The sequence below is a fragment of the Sycon ciliatum genome, chromosome 2 (assembly GCF_964019385.1).
Source record: "Sycon ciliatum chromosome 2, ocSycCili1.1, whole genome shotgun sequence".
Taxonomy (NCBI): domain Eukaryota; kingdom Metazoa; phylum Porifera; class Calcarea; order Leucosolenida; family Sycettidae; genus Sycon; species Sycon ciliatum.
Window position 1 is genome coordinate 45,668,470 of NC_088644.1, and position 14,750 is coordinate 45,683,219.

Here is a 14,750-nt window from a genome sequence, read left to right on the forward strand (position 1 = left end):
ACTGTGGCCCGTTATCGCTGACGAAGATGTCCGGATAGCCGTGGACAGCAAATATGCTCTTCAGATGAGTAATGATGGCCCGTGACGTAGTCGATGAGAGACAAGGGACGTCAATGTAACGGGAGAAATAGTCGACAGTAATCAGGTACTGGCGGCCGTCGACATCACAGAGATCCGATGCGATACGCTGCCACGGACGCTCGGGGAAAAGAAGTTGTCTGAAGAGGCTCTGGAGACTGATGACGCTGCTTGATACAGGTAGTGCACTTGGCGACGTACGCCTCGATGTCGGCAGAGATACCTGGCCACCATGACGAGAAGCGGGCACGGGCTTTACTCTTCGTGACACCTTGGTGACCATCGTGCAGCTTCTGGAGGATCTCAGGCTGTAGCACGGACGGAACAACCAGGCGAAAGCCGTGGCACAAGACACCTTGCATGTGAGACAATTGGCCTCGCTCACGATGGAACGGCTTGATGTCGTCAGGGACGGTAGCAGGCCAGCCATGGATGACGTAGCGCATCACACTGGATAACACGGGATCTTCAGACGTAGCCTTGGCTAGGTCGGCGAGAACGGATGGACTTGTGAGATCTTCGGCAGTGGTTGATAAAACCATGCCGATGTCGTCTTGCAGAACGTTGTCAACTGATGCCGATGCTGGCGCTCGTGAAAGCGTGTCAGCCACCACCAGATCCTTGCCGGGAACGTGTATGGCATGGACTTCGTACCGGAGGAAGCGGAGCAGCATTCGTTGGCATCGGATGGGGACCTTTTCCAGGTCTCTGGTGTTGATCAGTGGCACTAGCGGCTTGTAGTCCGTCTGCACGATGAACCTGGGAGCGCCGAAGAGGTACTGGTCTAGCCTCTCGCACGTCCACACCGCTGCGAGGCATTCCTTTTCGATCTGCGCGTAGCCTTGTTCCGTCTTGGTCAGGGAACGGGAGGCGTAGGCTACTGGGCGCCAGTCGCCATCGTGCTTCTGGAGCAGAACACCACCAATGCCATAGCTGCTGGCATCTGCACTGACCATGATGGGACGCTTGGGGTCATAGTGCACTAAGCACGGGGCTGAAACGACGAGCTCTTTCAGCCGACGGAACGCGTCCTGCTGCGGGGAGTCCCAGAACCAATCAGTGTCGGTGTGCAGGAGCTGACGGAGGGGCGCTGAGATCGTAGCCAATTCCGGGATGAATCTGGCGACGTAGGTGAAGAGACCTAAGGCACGGCGAAGCTCAGGAACATTCGTAGGCTCCTTGAGGTCGTCAATGGCGGAGACTTTGCTGGGGTCGGGTTTCACACCGGACCCGCTGACGATGTGTCCCAGGTACTTGACTGATGACTGCTTGAGGTGGCATTTGTCGGGGTTTAGAGTGATGCCTGCGTCGGCAAGGACCTGGCGCGTTGTGTCCAGCCGGTGGTCGTGTTCAGCTTCGTTAGCGGCGTGGACCAGAACGTCGTCCATGAATACCTCGGAACCTTTGACGTGGGAGAGGAAGTCCTGCAGGCGTCGTCGGAAGATTTCCGGTGCAGAGGTTATACCGAATGGCATCCGGAGGAATCGGAACCGACCCACAGGCGTGATGAACGTTGTCAGCTTGGATGCAGACTCTGTGAGAGGCACTTGCCAGAAGCCGCTGTTGGCATACAGCGTGGAAAAGACAGTAGATCCGGCGAGCCTAGCCAGTGTGTCCTCAACTGTCAGAAGAGGGAAGTGCTCGCGCTTCACGTTGCCGTTCAGCTTCTTTAGGTCTACGCAGATCCGTACGCGACCATTTGGTTTACGAACCGGCACCATAGGAGAGCACCAGTCAGAGGGACCCGTTTCCCGGACGATGATGCCCATTTCCTCCATACGTGCGAGCTCTTCTGTGACCTTGTCCTGTAGAGGCAGAGGCACACGGCGGGCAACACCACAGTGGTACGGCGTGGCGTCGTCCACGAGCTTGATATCAGCTGGGGGCCCAACCATACAACCGATGGGCTGTGCTGGCTTGCTGGTACACGATTCTGCTGCATCTAAACGCTGGGTCAGGCGAAGTCGGAGGCAGTCTCTGCGACTCAACAGGTTGGTAGATCCAGGACCATCGATAACTACGATCTCCATAGAGAACAGTTCACTCTTGTGTATGGTGTCTGCAGTGAACTGACCCTTGATGGACAGAGGTGCACCAGATGGACCAAGGAGTTTGGTAGTGGATGGTGTGAGTACAGGGCGGCGTACGAGATTCTGATACGTGGAGTGCGTGATACACGATACATCTGCACCTGTGTCGATCTTGAATATCAAATTTGTCGAGCAAACAGGCAGACTTACTGACCAGGCGTCAGTAGACTGGGAAGGACTGGCGTTGGATGACAGCTCTGCAACACCACCCATGAATGGCGACGGGGACGCGAGCGATTCATCTTCGACAGCTCTGGCACCACGCGTGGTTGCTGGAGTGGAAAGACAGACGGCGGCGAAGTGGCCCTGCTTGCCGCATGAATTACACTTGCGACCAAACGCAGGACACGCAGAACGGTTACTCTTGTGCGAACCAGCGTGGCCACACCACGGACATGTTGAAGCTGCAGTGCCGCTCTTCCTCTGCGTGGACGGCGTTGGTGCAGGCTTCGATGGAACGCCGCTGCGCTGGTGGCGACTCCTTGCATCTTGCTGCTTTCCTCCAAAGCGGGATGCAGCATTGACCTGCGGCCTGGCGGCTTGCGCTGCAACGTCTCCGGAAATTTTCTCGGCCTGTCTGGCCCTGAGAACTGCGTCCGTGAGGGTGAGTTTTGCGGGCTCAATCAGCTGCAGCTCCTTGGCGACTTGACGATCCAGAATGTGAGCCACGAGGCGATCTCGAATTCTGTTGTCCTTCTGGTCACCAAAGTCACAGAACTTCGCTGCTGCGTGAAGTTTCCGAACAAATTCTTCCACGGACTCTCCTGGAAGATGGACGCACTGTTCGAAGATGGTCCTCTGGTGAAACACGTTCAATGCTGGCGTAAAGTAAGCGTCCAGCTTCGTCATGACCTTTTCATACTTGTCCTCGTCTCCAACGGTGTTGAATACCAGTTGATCGAAGACAGTTTCGGCCTCAGGGCCCAGCGAGTAGAGCAACGTAGAGATTTGCACTTTCTTGTCTTTCGCGTTGAGCTCTGAGGCGAGGCGATATCTCGCAAACCGGCGTTTCCAAGCCGGCCAGGCATCTGGAATGGAGAAATCAAAGTCTGCAGGCGGCGCGAATTTGGCCATTTCTACTCGAAGTGTAGACCTGGTTGACTAACTTCTGACACCATGTTGTGTCATGTACTGACATAAGGAAGTCCTTTATTTTACAGACAGATGAGTGTAGATATAGTGAAGAGTCAGGGAGGCCATGCCCAGCAGAGCATGGTATCGTGCGTAGCACGGGGGTAGTGAGAGGTCACGTACCGTCTATACATGGCGACAGACAGGGGAAGGACTATGCCATGAGTGGGTGAAAGGCTAACATGATACAGGATAGGACATAAACTATTCACAGCAGTGCCAAATTTTCTGGTTCACTGAATGTGGATGCCAGCGCCCTACAAGCAAACCAAAAATCAAATCAATGCGACCACTGACATTACAGTTGGGTCCTGTTATAGAGAGGTACATTGAAATTCAAAGGTAAGCTCAAATGGTCAAAATCCGACATTTTCTCACCTTTCTGCCCGTTCGCAGCTTAGAAAATGACAATGACCATCCGCATCTCCTTGTGCAGCTGGACATAGACAAGTGCACCAAGTAAAAATGCCACATTTCAATAAACAACTCGCCCGGTCTGCTGAAAGCTGAAACGAACCCATCTCTAAGTTTTGGCCCTTTTTGCCCGCGATTCTTCACTTTGCGACTAAACTATTCACAGCAGTGCCAAATTTTCGGCAACACTAATGCGGGTGCCAGCGGCCTACAAGCAAACCAAAAATCAAATCAATGCGACCACTCATATTACAGCTGGGTCATGTTATAGAGAGGTACGTTGAAAATGACACGCAGGCACAAATGGTCAAAAGCGACAATTGCTCACCTTTCTGCCCATTCAAAGCTCAAGAACTGACCATCGCCACCCTGATCTTGTTGTATAGCTGGACATAGGGAAGTGCACCAAGAAAAAATACCACATTTCAATATGAACACCTCGCCCAGGGCTGTTGAAAGCTGAAAAGAACCTATCTCCCAGTTTTGGGCATTTTTGCCCGTGATTCTTCACTTTGCGACTAAACTATTCACAGCAGTGCCAAATTTCCATATCAAATCAATGTGTCCACTCACATTACAGCTGGGTCATGTTAAAGAGAGGTACATAGAAAGCGATGCGAGGGCACAAATGGTCGAAAATGGACATCAAATCATTCCCTGCACTCACATAGCAGCTGGGCCGAGTTACACAAACGAGGAATGAAAATTGCGCCCGCGTGCAATTCTTTAAAAATGAGCAACTTCTCACCTTTCTGGCCATTCACGCCTCAAATGTTGACACTGACCACCATAGCTTTCTGGAATAGCTATGCAGAAGGTGGTGCACGAAAGAAATACGACGCATTTCCATAACCAACTTGCCCAGGGCTTTTGAAAGCTGAAAATATCGTATCTCCAAGTTTGAGGCTTTTTGTTCATGAATCCTGATCTGGTGCCTAACGGGGAAGTATTCCCTGAAATCAAATTCTCACCAGTTGCAGTCTTTGGGGTGCTGAGTCGAAAGGTCTTGGTCTGACGAAGCTGAGACGTTCCCTTACTCCTGTATTCTCAATCGAACTCGCGCGAAACTGGGTGACTGCACTCTGGTAGATGGGGATTTGTATGCAAAATGTCATTAAAAGCGCCGTTTCGTTCTTATAAAAGCACGGATGACCGCGATTGGTCCATGCGTTGTAGTCCTTTGGACGCTCAGTCGACTGGTTTTGGTCCGAAACGGCGGCGATGCAGCGTTCAGTCCTTTTTCCCAATCAAACACGGGTGAGTAAGCGGTCACGTGCTCATGCGTACACAAATCGCCTGGTCTCCGTGCCTGCAGGCTACAAAGGTTCAAAGGTTCAACCCGAGTGACAGGAACGCTGCTAAAGTTGTAGCCTGCAGGCACGGTGACCAGGTGAGTGGTGTACGCATGAGCACGTGACCGCCTACTTACCCATATTCGATTGGAAATTAGGGCCGAACGCTGCATCGCAGCCGTTTTGGACCAATACCAGTCGACTCAGCGTCCAAAAGACTACAATAATATGGACCAATCGCAGTCACCCATGCTTTTATAAGCACGAAATGGTGCTTTTAGTGACTTTTTGCTTACAAATCCCCATCTAGTAGGGCGCAGTCACCCAGTTTCGGTGGAAGTGCGCGAGTTTGATTGGAAATAGAGGAGAAAGGGAGCGTCTCAGCTTCCTCGGACCAAGACCATTCGACTCAGCACCCCAAAGACTATAACTGGTGAAATTTGCTTTAAGGGTATACCGTAAAATCCCGCCAGAGCGCGCCGTCTCTCCCATCCGCCCCTCCCTGACTTCTTGTCAGAGAAGTGATTGATTGTATCCTCGTATGACTCTGTGATCCCGTACTGTACTGCAGACATGTGCTCGACCCCGTTGGAAATGTACGCAACAGTACCCACTCTCTTGACCAGGGGTCGCAAAAACCCTGAGTTTCGACTGGTCTGTACGACTCTTGGCTCTTGACCTTTGGTCGGTGTACGAGATGCACGAACAGGTTTTGTAGGGTGAGTACTTTTTCATGTAGTACTGAATGCGGCAAGTAGGACTCGCCCATTCGCCCCTCCCCACCTAAACCTACTCGAAGCGTCGAGGAGGTAGGTTCGCTCTGGCGGGATTTTACGTACTTCTCCTTTAAACCAATTACAGCAGGGCCAAATGTCCTACGGCACTACCTTCGAGTGCCAACAGCCTACAAGCGAACCAAAATCAATTTTTTCCCTACACTCACAAAGAAGCTGAGCCCAGTTACACAAAGGAAGAATGAAAATTGCACCTGCGTGCAAGTCGTTAAAACTGAACAATTTCTCACCTATCTGGCCATCCATGGCTCCAACGCCGACACTGACCACCATATCGTCCTGGAATAGCTATGCAGAAGGTGGTGGACGAAAGAAAAGAGACAAATTTCCATAAGGTTGACAAGGGCTGTAGTTGTTCTGGTAAGAACTGTTTCAAGAGCGTGACACTTGAAACCTGCTTACAGCGCTCAACACGGGTCCCAGCGAATGCTGAGCGCTACATTTATGTAAGCGGAAAGGTAGACGTGCTGAGGAGACGTCGTGAGGCTACCCATCATGGAACAGTGGCCCAGCGAGCTGAGAGATGTGATAGATCACGCTAAACATACTACTCTGGAGTCAGTCGCTGGTTTGGAAGCCATGTACCTGTATGTCAGGAAGCCTTTGTGTACCAAGCCCTTGGTGCCAAAATCTGCGCAGGCTGATGTCAGTGTAAGTGCTAAGTAAAGTAAATTATTGTCCGTTCCCGAAGGGAACTCACGACGGCCGCTAACACCCGGCAAACCCTAGCGGCAGATGCAGCGCCTAACGGTGGGGGTGAGTGGATACGTCTCACAACCACTGGCACAAAGTGCCGAGAAACCCGAGGCAGGCACGGTGTAAGTGATATCAGCCCAACTAAACAGAGGACGGGAATGAACTCTTCCATGGAGTGTCACGATGTACTGCCTGCGGGAGGTGTTGTGGAGCTGAAGCATTTTATAGAGCATCATGCTACAATTCATGGCCTCCCTTAACCTGCACCTCCACATGGGCACAACAAGCCAGTATCAACCTGCATGCATTTGCCCTGCATCGCTACGAAGAAGCTTGTTCACCAGGAGTACACAAAGCCTGGTGGTAAAGCTGCATATAGTACGTTTGGCAAGATTTGGAAAAGAGACTGCCAAAATATCATTATCATGAAACCTTAGAAGGATGTGTGCGGCCGATGCATAATCACTAGGCGTTCTAACTGCAAGAGCCTAATACCTCTTCCAGCAGACGAGCACTACCATCCACAGAAGGGATAAAACGTGTCTAGCTCCACAACTGGAAGATTCAATGCCATCGTTAACTTTTCCTTTTGAAGAATACGACATACAGGTTTATTCTTCAAACATTGGTTGCGATCATGCCACTGGAATTCTTACAGCATTTGTTCCAAAATGTAGCACAAAATCCAGGATTTTGCTACATTTCCTCAAACATTTGCAGGACAATTACAAAGAAATCGTCATTGCATCTGCCATTCTACCTGAATATGAATGCAATCCACCTGAAACTTGTCCAGGAGTTGAAGAAAGGGTCATGGTTCAACACTCCAGCAAAATCTCAATTTCGCCAACAGTTGTTTTTTGCAGAGCACTGGTCACATGTACTATAGTACTGTATGAGTTACAAATCACTAACGTCCAGCATAGTCACAATGCAGCGTCTGACATCATGCCCTTCAGAATACGGTTCGTCACTCTTCATTGGCGTTATCGGTATGGGTGTGGGAAGTGCAAACTACCAGATTGAATCTGATTCACTTACAGTTCATAGAACCATAATTCCCTCTTGCAAGTAAATGTATATCCATCGTCCTAGCTGCTCAATGAGCCTGCATGTCCCTGCGTCGTGCGCTAGGGGCTAGCTAGCGTGCCATTTCAACACCCGTCGTGGACGTAGCTATGTCGGCAGCATTGTGGTTCACAACCGAGGCTGTCACAAAACTCTAAACTGCTTTCAGTGTTTTTACCCGGCTTCTGAAGGGAATGTTTTATTCCAAACACGTTTTAGTGAATGCAGCAAATGGGCCTGGGATTCGCTCTCCGTGAAGATTACCATCATCGATTCAGACATCATGACTGCATCAGATCAACAGCTCGTGGACGATCTTTTTGGCGACGACTGTAGTAGTTACTCACTGTACAACTACAAGTACAATGATGACTGTATGATTGTGTGTAATGTATGTGTGACCATACATACAATCATACATGCAGAGCCTAGCCTATGCAAATGCGAACATCGGCGCATGTGCGTTGCACAGCTTCCCGCCTTTCTCGGATCGGGGTGCATGCATGCATGATGCAGCACATGCAAATGCGAACATCGACGCACAGTCAGTACAGGCTACAGCAGTGTGCGTTGCACAGCTTCCCGCAAGTCTCGGATCGGGCCGGCCGGCCGGGGTGCATGCATGCAGTACATGTACGGACTCAGGCCTGTCGAGGGGATCTTCTGCAAGAAGAATGAAATGACAACTTTATGTAGAGGGCCAGGGAGCGAGGATAGGCTAAAGAAAATAGATCGAGGCATACAAAATCTGGTACCCGGTCAGTGTAATGAATATATCGGCGAAAATGCTGATAGAGAGAATGCTTGAATTCGGGGAGGCTGGTTATAGAGGTAAGACTAAGAGAAGGCCGGGTAGGCATTGCAGCTTTGTTGGAAAAGAGGGAAGAAAAACGCACACCGTGAATAATCATTGACATTGTACACCTACATGTACATGTAGGTGTACTACTACTACTGCAACTATACATGATTGTACTTTCACGCTTGCCACGTGATCGTTGCCACGGTTTGACCCAATCAGAGCGGTCACAGGCTGGGCATGAACCTCTGATCATGCCCTGCCAGCCACGTCTACTACCATGCACCGCGCTGTACGCCCCATCACGTGATCATTCATGCCCTCCTACCATGAATGAATGAATTCACACATGCCATGGGTATATTCGACATACATGCCGTGCCATTCAGGCCCTTGACCAATCAGCACGTCCCGAGAGCGTGTGGAGGTGAAACTGAGCACGATCGACGGGATTAAGGTATAAAAGGAAGGTACTCCTGGGGGTGGGGGTGGAGGTCGGGGACGTGGAGGACTCAGCTTGTGAGCTTCAGGTCCGTACTCTCTCTCGTCGACGGTCGAGGGCCTGAATCAACAAAGCCCGAGAGAGTACGGACCTGAAACTTCACCTTCCTTGAGATGACCTGAATCAACAAAAGATGAAACTTCAGCTTGTGAGCAGCTTGTGAGCTTCAGGTCCGTACTCTCTCTCGTCGACGGTCGAGGGCCTGAATCAACAAAGCCCGAGAGAGTACGGACCTGAAACTTCACCTTCCTTGAGATGACCTGAATCAACAAAAGATGAAACTTCAGCTTGTGAGCAGCTTGTGAGCTTCAGGTCCGTACTCTCTCTCGTCGACGGTCGAGGGCCTGAATCAACAAAGCCCGAGAGAGTACGGACCTGAAACTTCACCTTCCTTGAGATGACCTGAATCAACAAAAGATGAAACTTCAGCTTGTGAGCAGCTTGTGAGCTTCAGGTCCGTACTCTCTCTCGTCGACGGTCGAGGGCCTGAATCAACAAAGCCCGAGAGAGTACGGACCTGAAACTTCACCTTCCTTGAGATGACCTGAATCAACAAAAGATGAAACTTCAGCTTGTGAGCAGCTTGTGAGCTTCAGGTCCGTACTCTCTCTCGTCGACGGTCGAGGGCCTGAATCAACAAAGCCCGAGAGAGTAGTACGGACCTGAAACTTCACCTTCCTTGAGATGACCTGAATCAACAAAAGATGAAACTTCAGCTTGTGAGCAGCTTGTGAGCTTCAGGTCCGTACTCTCTCTCGTCGACGGTCGAGGGCCTGAATCAACAAAGCCCGAGAGAGTACGGACCTGAAACTTCACCTTCCTTGAGATGACCTGAATCAACAAAAGATGAAACTTCAGCTTGTGAGCAGCTTGTGAGCTTCAGGTCCGTACTCTCTCTCGTCGACGGTCGAGGGCCTGAATCAACAAAGCCCGAGAGAGTACGGACCTGAAACTTCACCTTCCTTGAGATGACCTGAATCAACAAAAGATGAAATTTCACCTTGGTCGACATGAAACTTCAGAACTGAGAGCCGAGAGCGCACGGAGCTGGAACTTCAGGACCTGAAACTTCAGGACCTGAAACTTTGTGAGCTGAAACTTCAGAACGAAACTTCAGAACGAAATTTCAGCCGTACCGTGCGCGCGGTCGAGGGCTTGCCCGAGAGCGCACGGAGCTTACTTCAGAACGAAACTTCAGCCGTGCCCTCGACGGCTTGCCCGTGAGCGCACGGACGTGGAACTTCAGCTTGTGAGTTTCTGCCATTGTTGTGCAACGAATGCCATAAAGGACTTGAGAACTTGGGAAGGCAGGCACTCGGTGTTTCTACTGAAATTCTAGTTGATGTATTTCAAGTTCGATTTATGTAGATTAGTGCAGTACAGTGGCTTTGTTTGCGCTGCTAGCATGCTGCGGGTGCGCTTGCACGTTCTGCTGAGGAGAGCTTGTGGCTTTCGCTTGTGCTGTCCTGCGTGGGTGGCAGTGTCAATCAGACATGGATGTCGGGGCAGGTATCGTTGATTCCGGCCCTCGAGCGGCCCGCGGCCTTCGGCCTTGGGCCGCTCTCGGGCCTGAATCAACGATACTGCCCTGACATCCATGTCTCAGTCTGATTCTATACTTTAGACAGTAGATCTACTACCGAGTACCGTAGAATCCCGCGGATAAGCCCATGGGCTTGCCTGTTTCACAAGGACATTTCGGTGGGCTTATAGTTATACACGGGCATGGGCTTATACCATGTATACGCTGACACCAACATTGAGGGCTTGAAAGTGCTACGTCACAGCATAGCAACAATTTCAAAAATTCAAAACTGGATCCACTTGGATCCAGTTTTTGTATGGATCCAAGGACATTTCAAGCGGTCTTACCCACAGCATGGTGATGTAGCCAGTGAAACTGACTGATTTGGCTACTGGGGGCGGGGTTACAACTGGTGGCGAAATAAAAGTCACACCTGCATGCGACATGAGTGGGTTGCTATGCACCCACATACTTAGGCAATAGCAAAGTCACACCTTTAGTGGATCCAAAAATAGAAATCTGATGTCAACTTACTACTCCCTGGCCGTTTTGACGTCATCACTTTCAAACACTGATTAAAAGCACCAAGGAAGTGAGAAGTACATTGCTGAAAGCCACTGTCTGTGCAAACAAAAACAACCGATGATTGTGTTGAAATGTACAAAAAATAAATTTAAAAAACCCTGAAACACTCGTACTACGTACATGTACATCATATACATGTATGTACATGGTACGACCAAGAGTCCATAACTCATGGTACAATTTAGGCCCATGGGCTTGTACGACGAAGCCTTGTGATGTTCGAACTTTCCCTGGGCTTATGCACGGGATTCTACGGTAGTCTAAGTATCCTTACCATCCTTTCCCTCAACTGCCGCTCAGTGGTCAACAAAGTAGCGGAACTCACTGTTATGTGCAACATCTACTCTCCGGAGGTTATATGTTTGTGTTAAACATGGTTGTCCCCTGCCAACCTCTTCTCATTGGCAGGCTACACAGTTCATCGACGGGATCGTCCCACCTGTAATATTCAATCAGCCAATCCTACCAGAGGTTATGGTGGGGTAGCCATACTGGTGAAAGATGGCTCATTTACATCGGTGAAGCCTCTGGCGAATCTTCAGCAACCGGGTTTGGAGGCCATCTGGCTTGAGCTTCGCACAGCCAACTCACCCCAACGTCCACTCATAGTCTGCGCCACCTACCGACCTCCTGGTGGTACCCTGGCGGATATCCAGGCCTATTCTGATGGTCTGGAAGACTGCCTTCTGTCCCTTAATCTATCTGAATCCACACTACTCCTCACCGGTGACTTCAATGCCCATAACTCGAGCTGGTTGGCTGGTGATCGGACAACCCCGGTGGGTCAGTGCCTTGAAACTGCCTTCAGGTGCTTCGGATTAGAGCAACTGGTCAACTTCCCTACGCACTGGAGCCCAAGTGGCCGGTCATCTTGCTTGGACCTCATCGTCACAAATTCACCCCAACAGTTCCTCTCCGTTGATTCAGCCGCTCCACTGGGTAGCTCTGACCACGTGCAGCTCATCTGTCGAGTCCGTCTCCCTGCCACGTCCAAAAATCCAACCCTACACCATCACTTCCTCCCAACATCTACCCCTACACCCCAAGGTTACAATTTCAAGTTGGTGCCACGTTGCGTATGGGATGACCTGAATGCTGAACTTGCTGATGTCCACTGGAAATGTCACCTCCGCAGCTCGCACGTGGATGACGCTCTTTCGTCTTTCCACTCTATTCTTAGCAGGGCCATGGAGAAGCACCTCGGGTACTTCTCCCGGCGTCCACTCTCCCCCTCATGCCGACGTTTAGGTCAGCCACCTTGGGTTGATGCCCCCCTCCGTGCCGCCATTAAGGCAAAGCACGATTTCTACAGTGTGTGTAAGAAATACCCAACCCAGCTTAACATGCATGTATATCGATCTCAACGGAACTTGGTGAAGAGTCTGACTCGATCGAAATACCGGGGATACATTCGGTCCGTACAAGCTACGCTGCAGGACAAAAACCGCCCATCACTGTTTCAGTTCGTGAACAAATTAAAAAATCATAAAGTATCTCGTGACATCCCGACACTCACCATTAGTTCTACGCAGCAGGCTATTACCTCTTCAGCTGAAGCCACTGCATTGAACTCTCAGTTCGCCTCAGTGGCCGTGCCTGATGACCCTTCTCTACCCATTCCCCCCATTGACGAGGAGTCGGGTGAGGTTGACCGCCTCACATCTCACGGTCTTTACTACGACTGCTGCCATCCGACGTTACATTCGAAAGCTCCCGTCTGACAAGGCTCCGGGCCCAGACGGCATCACTAATCTGGTATTAAAGTCCCTTGCGCCCTCAATAGCATACCCCTTATGTCTGATTTTCAACCTATCATTCCGCACTGGTCGTTTTCCCTCTGCATGGAAAACAGCTAATGTTATACCGATCTACAAGAAAGGGTCCCGCCACGAAGCATCAAACTACCGTCCGATATCTCTACTGTCCTGTGTTTCCAAACTCTGTGAGCGCGTTTTCTACGACCAATTGTACTGTCATGTCTCATCACGTTTGAGTTCAGCTCAGTCCGGATTTCGCAGAGGCGATTCTACCACCCTCCAGCTGACGCGCCTGGTGCAATTAGTGTGTCGACATCGGGATGCTGGAGATCTAGTCGGGATTTGTTTTTTCGATCTTGCCAAGGCCTTCGATACCGTCTGGCACCGGGGGCTTTTGGCCAAGCTTCGTGGATCATTTACTGTAGACGGCAATCCCCTGCTATGGCTGACATCTTACCTAACTGGGCGAACGCAGTACGTCACGGTACATGGGACGTCCTCGGCCGACACAACAGTACTATCCGGAGTTCCCCAGGGTTCCATCCTCGGCCCCCTTCTTTTTATTTTATACGTCAATGATCTGCCCGCAGCTGCCCCGGGCACATCACTGTTCGCAGACGACACAACGCTCCTAGGGGCATCTCCTAACATCACTGGCCTGATGAGTAACCTAGCTAACGGGATTCAAAGAGTAATTTCCTGGATGTCGTCTTGGCGGTTATCGCCCAATCTGTCTAAAACTAAAATCATGCTCTTTCCTTCTCAGCCCGATGTTCCGCCCCTCCTCCATCCCACTTTCCACCAGCCTATAGACATAGTCTCCAGCCATAAGCATCTTGGCATTTTCATTGACTCTAATCTTTCATGGGAACCCCACATCGATTACATATGTAAACGATCAAGTTCATCTTTAGGAATTCTCTCTTCTCACTGTTACCATCTCCCAATCTCTTGTAAACTCCTCTTTTCTGTCCCTCCAGGAACTTGCGATTCCGCGGCCGCGTTGTTTTCCGCGATTTGAACAAAAGTCCGTGATATCCGCGATATTTGAAAAATCATCCGCGTTATTGTAGAAAACTGTCCTTGATACTTGAAAAGCACCGCGATATTTCGAAAAGCAACCGCGATATTTGGGTCTTTCTTCGATGTTGTTTAGTTCTTCAAGCTCATCAGTAGTTTACTTGTGAGATCGACACCAGAATGTCGAAGTTTCTGGGCAAATCAGCGGCTGACAAGTCACAAAATAAGGCTCGCGTCGAGTGTTGTCCGAGGATGGAGGAAAGCTGTCTTGCAGTTGAACACAGTCAGCGCAGCACACGTACGTTCTGTTTTGTCATGCATGATTTATGCTGTACGACCCGTACATCGTACAGCACTACAGTACAAGTACCAAAATCGGCCGCAATTTCCGCATTTTTACCACAATAATCCCGCAATATTTGACAAAATCCGCAATATTCCCCGCAATTTGTGGCATTTTACCTCGCAACTTTTTCCGCGATATTTCCGAAATGTCTCCGCAAGTTTCTGGAGGGACAGTCTTTTACTCAGCTTACCTACGCCCCATTTTTGATTATGCAGATACTGCTTGGGCTGGAATTTCCACAACCCGTGCTGCCAAGCTCGAAATTCAACACAAAAAAAGTTCTCAAAATCCTCCTCCGAAAACCCCGCATGCTTCCATTTTCCACCCTTTATACCCTTGCTGGCACTTCCCCTTTGTCTAAGAGACGTAATTCACATCTTGTCACCCTTAAGTTATCCATTCTCTCAAACTCAATCTGTGTCCCCCTCACCTCCACTGTTTCAACTGGTTCTCTTCCCGTAGCACGAGAAACTCCCTTTCCATTCCGAAACCTAAGTCCTCCTTTCTACTTCACTCTCCCTTTTTTATTGCGTACTCTGCGTGGCTGGCACTTCCCCAAGAAGCTAAGGACCTTTCTTCCCTCCGCCTTTTTAAGAGCCTTGTCACGCCTTGACTTTGATTTTGTGTTTCTGATTAAATTTTGGTTGCAATCA

The 14,750-nt window shown here is 50.2% G+C and overlaps 1 protein-coding gene and 1 long non-coding RNA gene across 2 annotated transcripts; both read right to left on the reverse strand.

The window, feature by feature from the left end:
• Positions 1 to 164: 164 nt before the first annotated feature.
• Positions 165 to 3,242, reverse strand: LOC135810631 (uncharacterized protein K02A2.6-like). Its single transcript, XM_065324123.1, has one exon. It carries the CDS (start codon positions 3,240 to 3,242, stop codon positions 165 to 167), a length of 3,078 nt encoding a protein of 1,025 aa, XP_065180195.1.
• A 796-nt stretch (positions 3,243 to 4,038) lies between these two features.
• On the reverse strand, positions 4,039 to 7,816 carry LOC135810912 (uncharacterized). Its single transcript, XR_010552454.1, has 4 exons — positions 7,537 to 7,816; positions 6,030 to 6,087; positions 4,462 to 4,519; positions 4,039 to 4,099 (listed from the first exon to the last, which is right to left on the reverse strand). It is a non-coding gene; the product is annotated as an uncharacterized LOC135810912 (long non-coding RNA).
• Between the last annotated feature and the right edge of the window lie 6,934 nt (positions 7,817 to 14,750).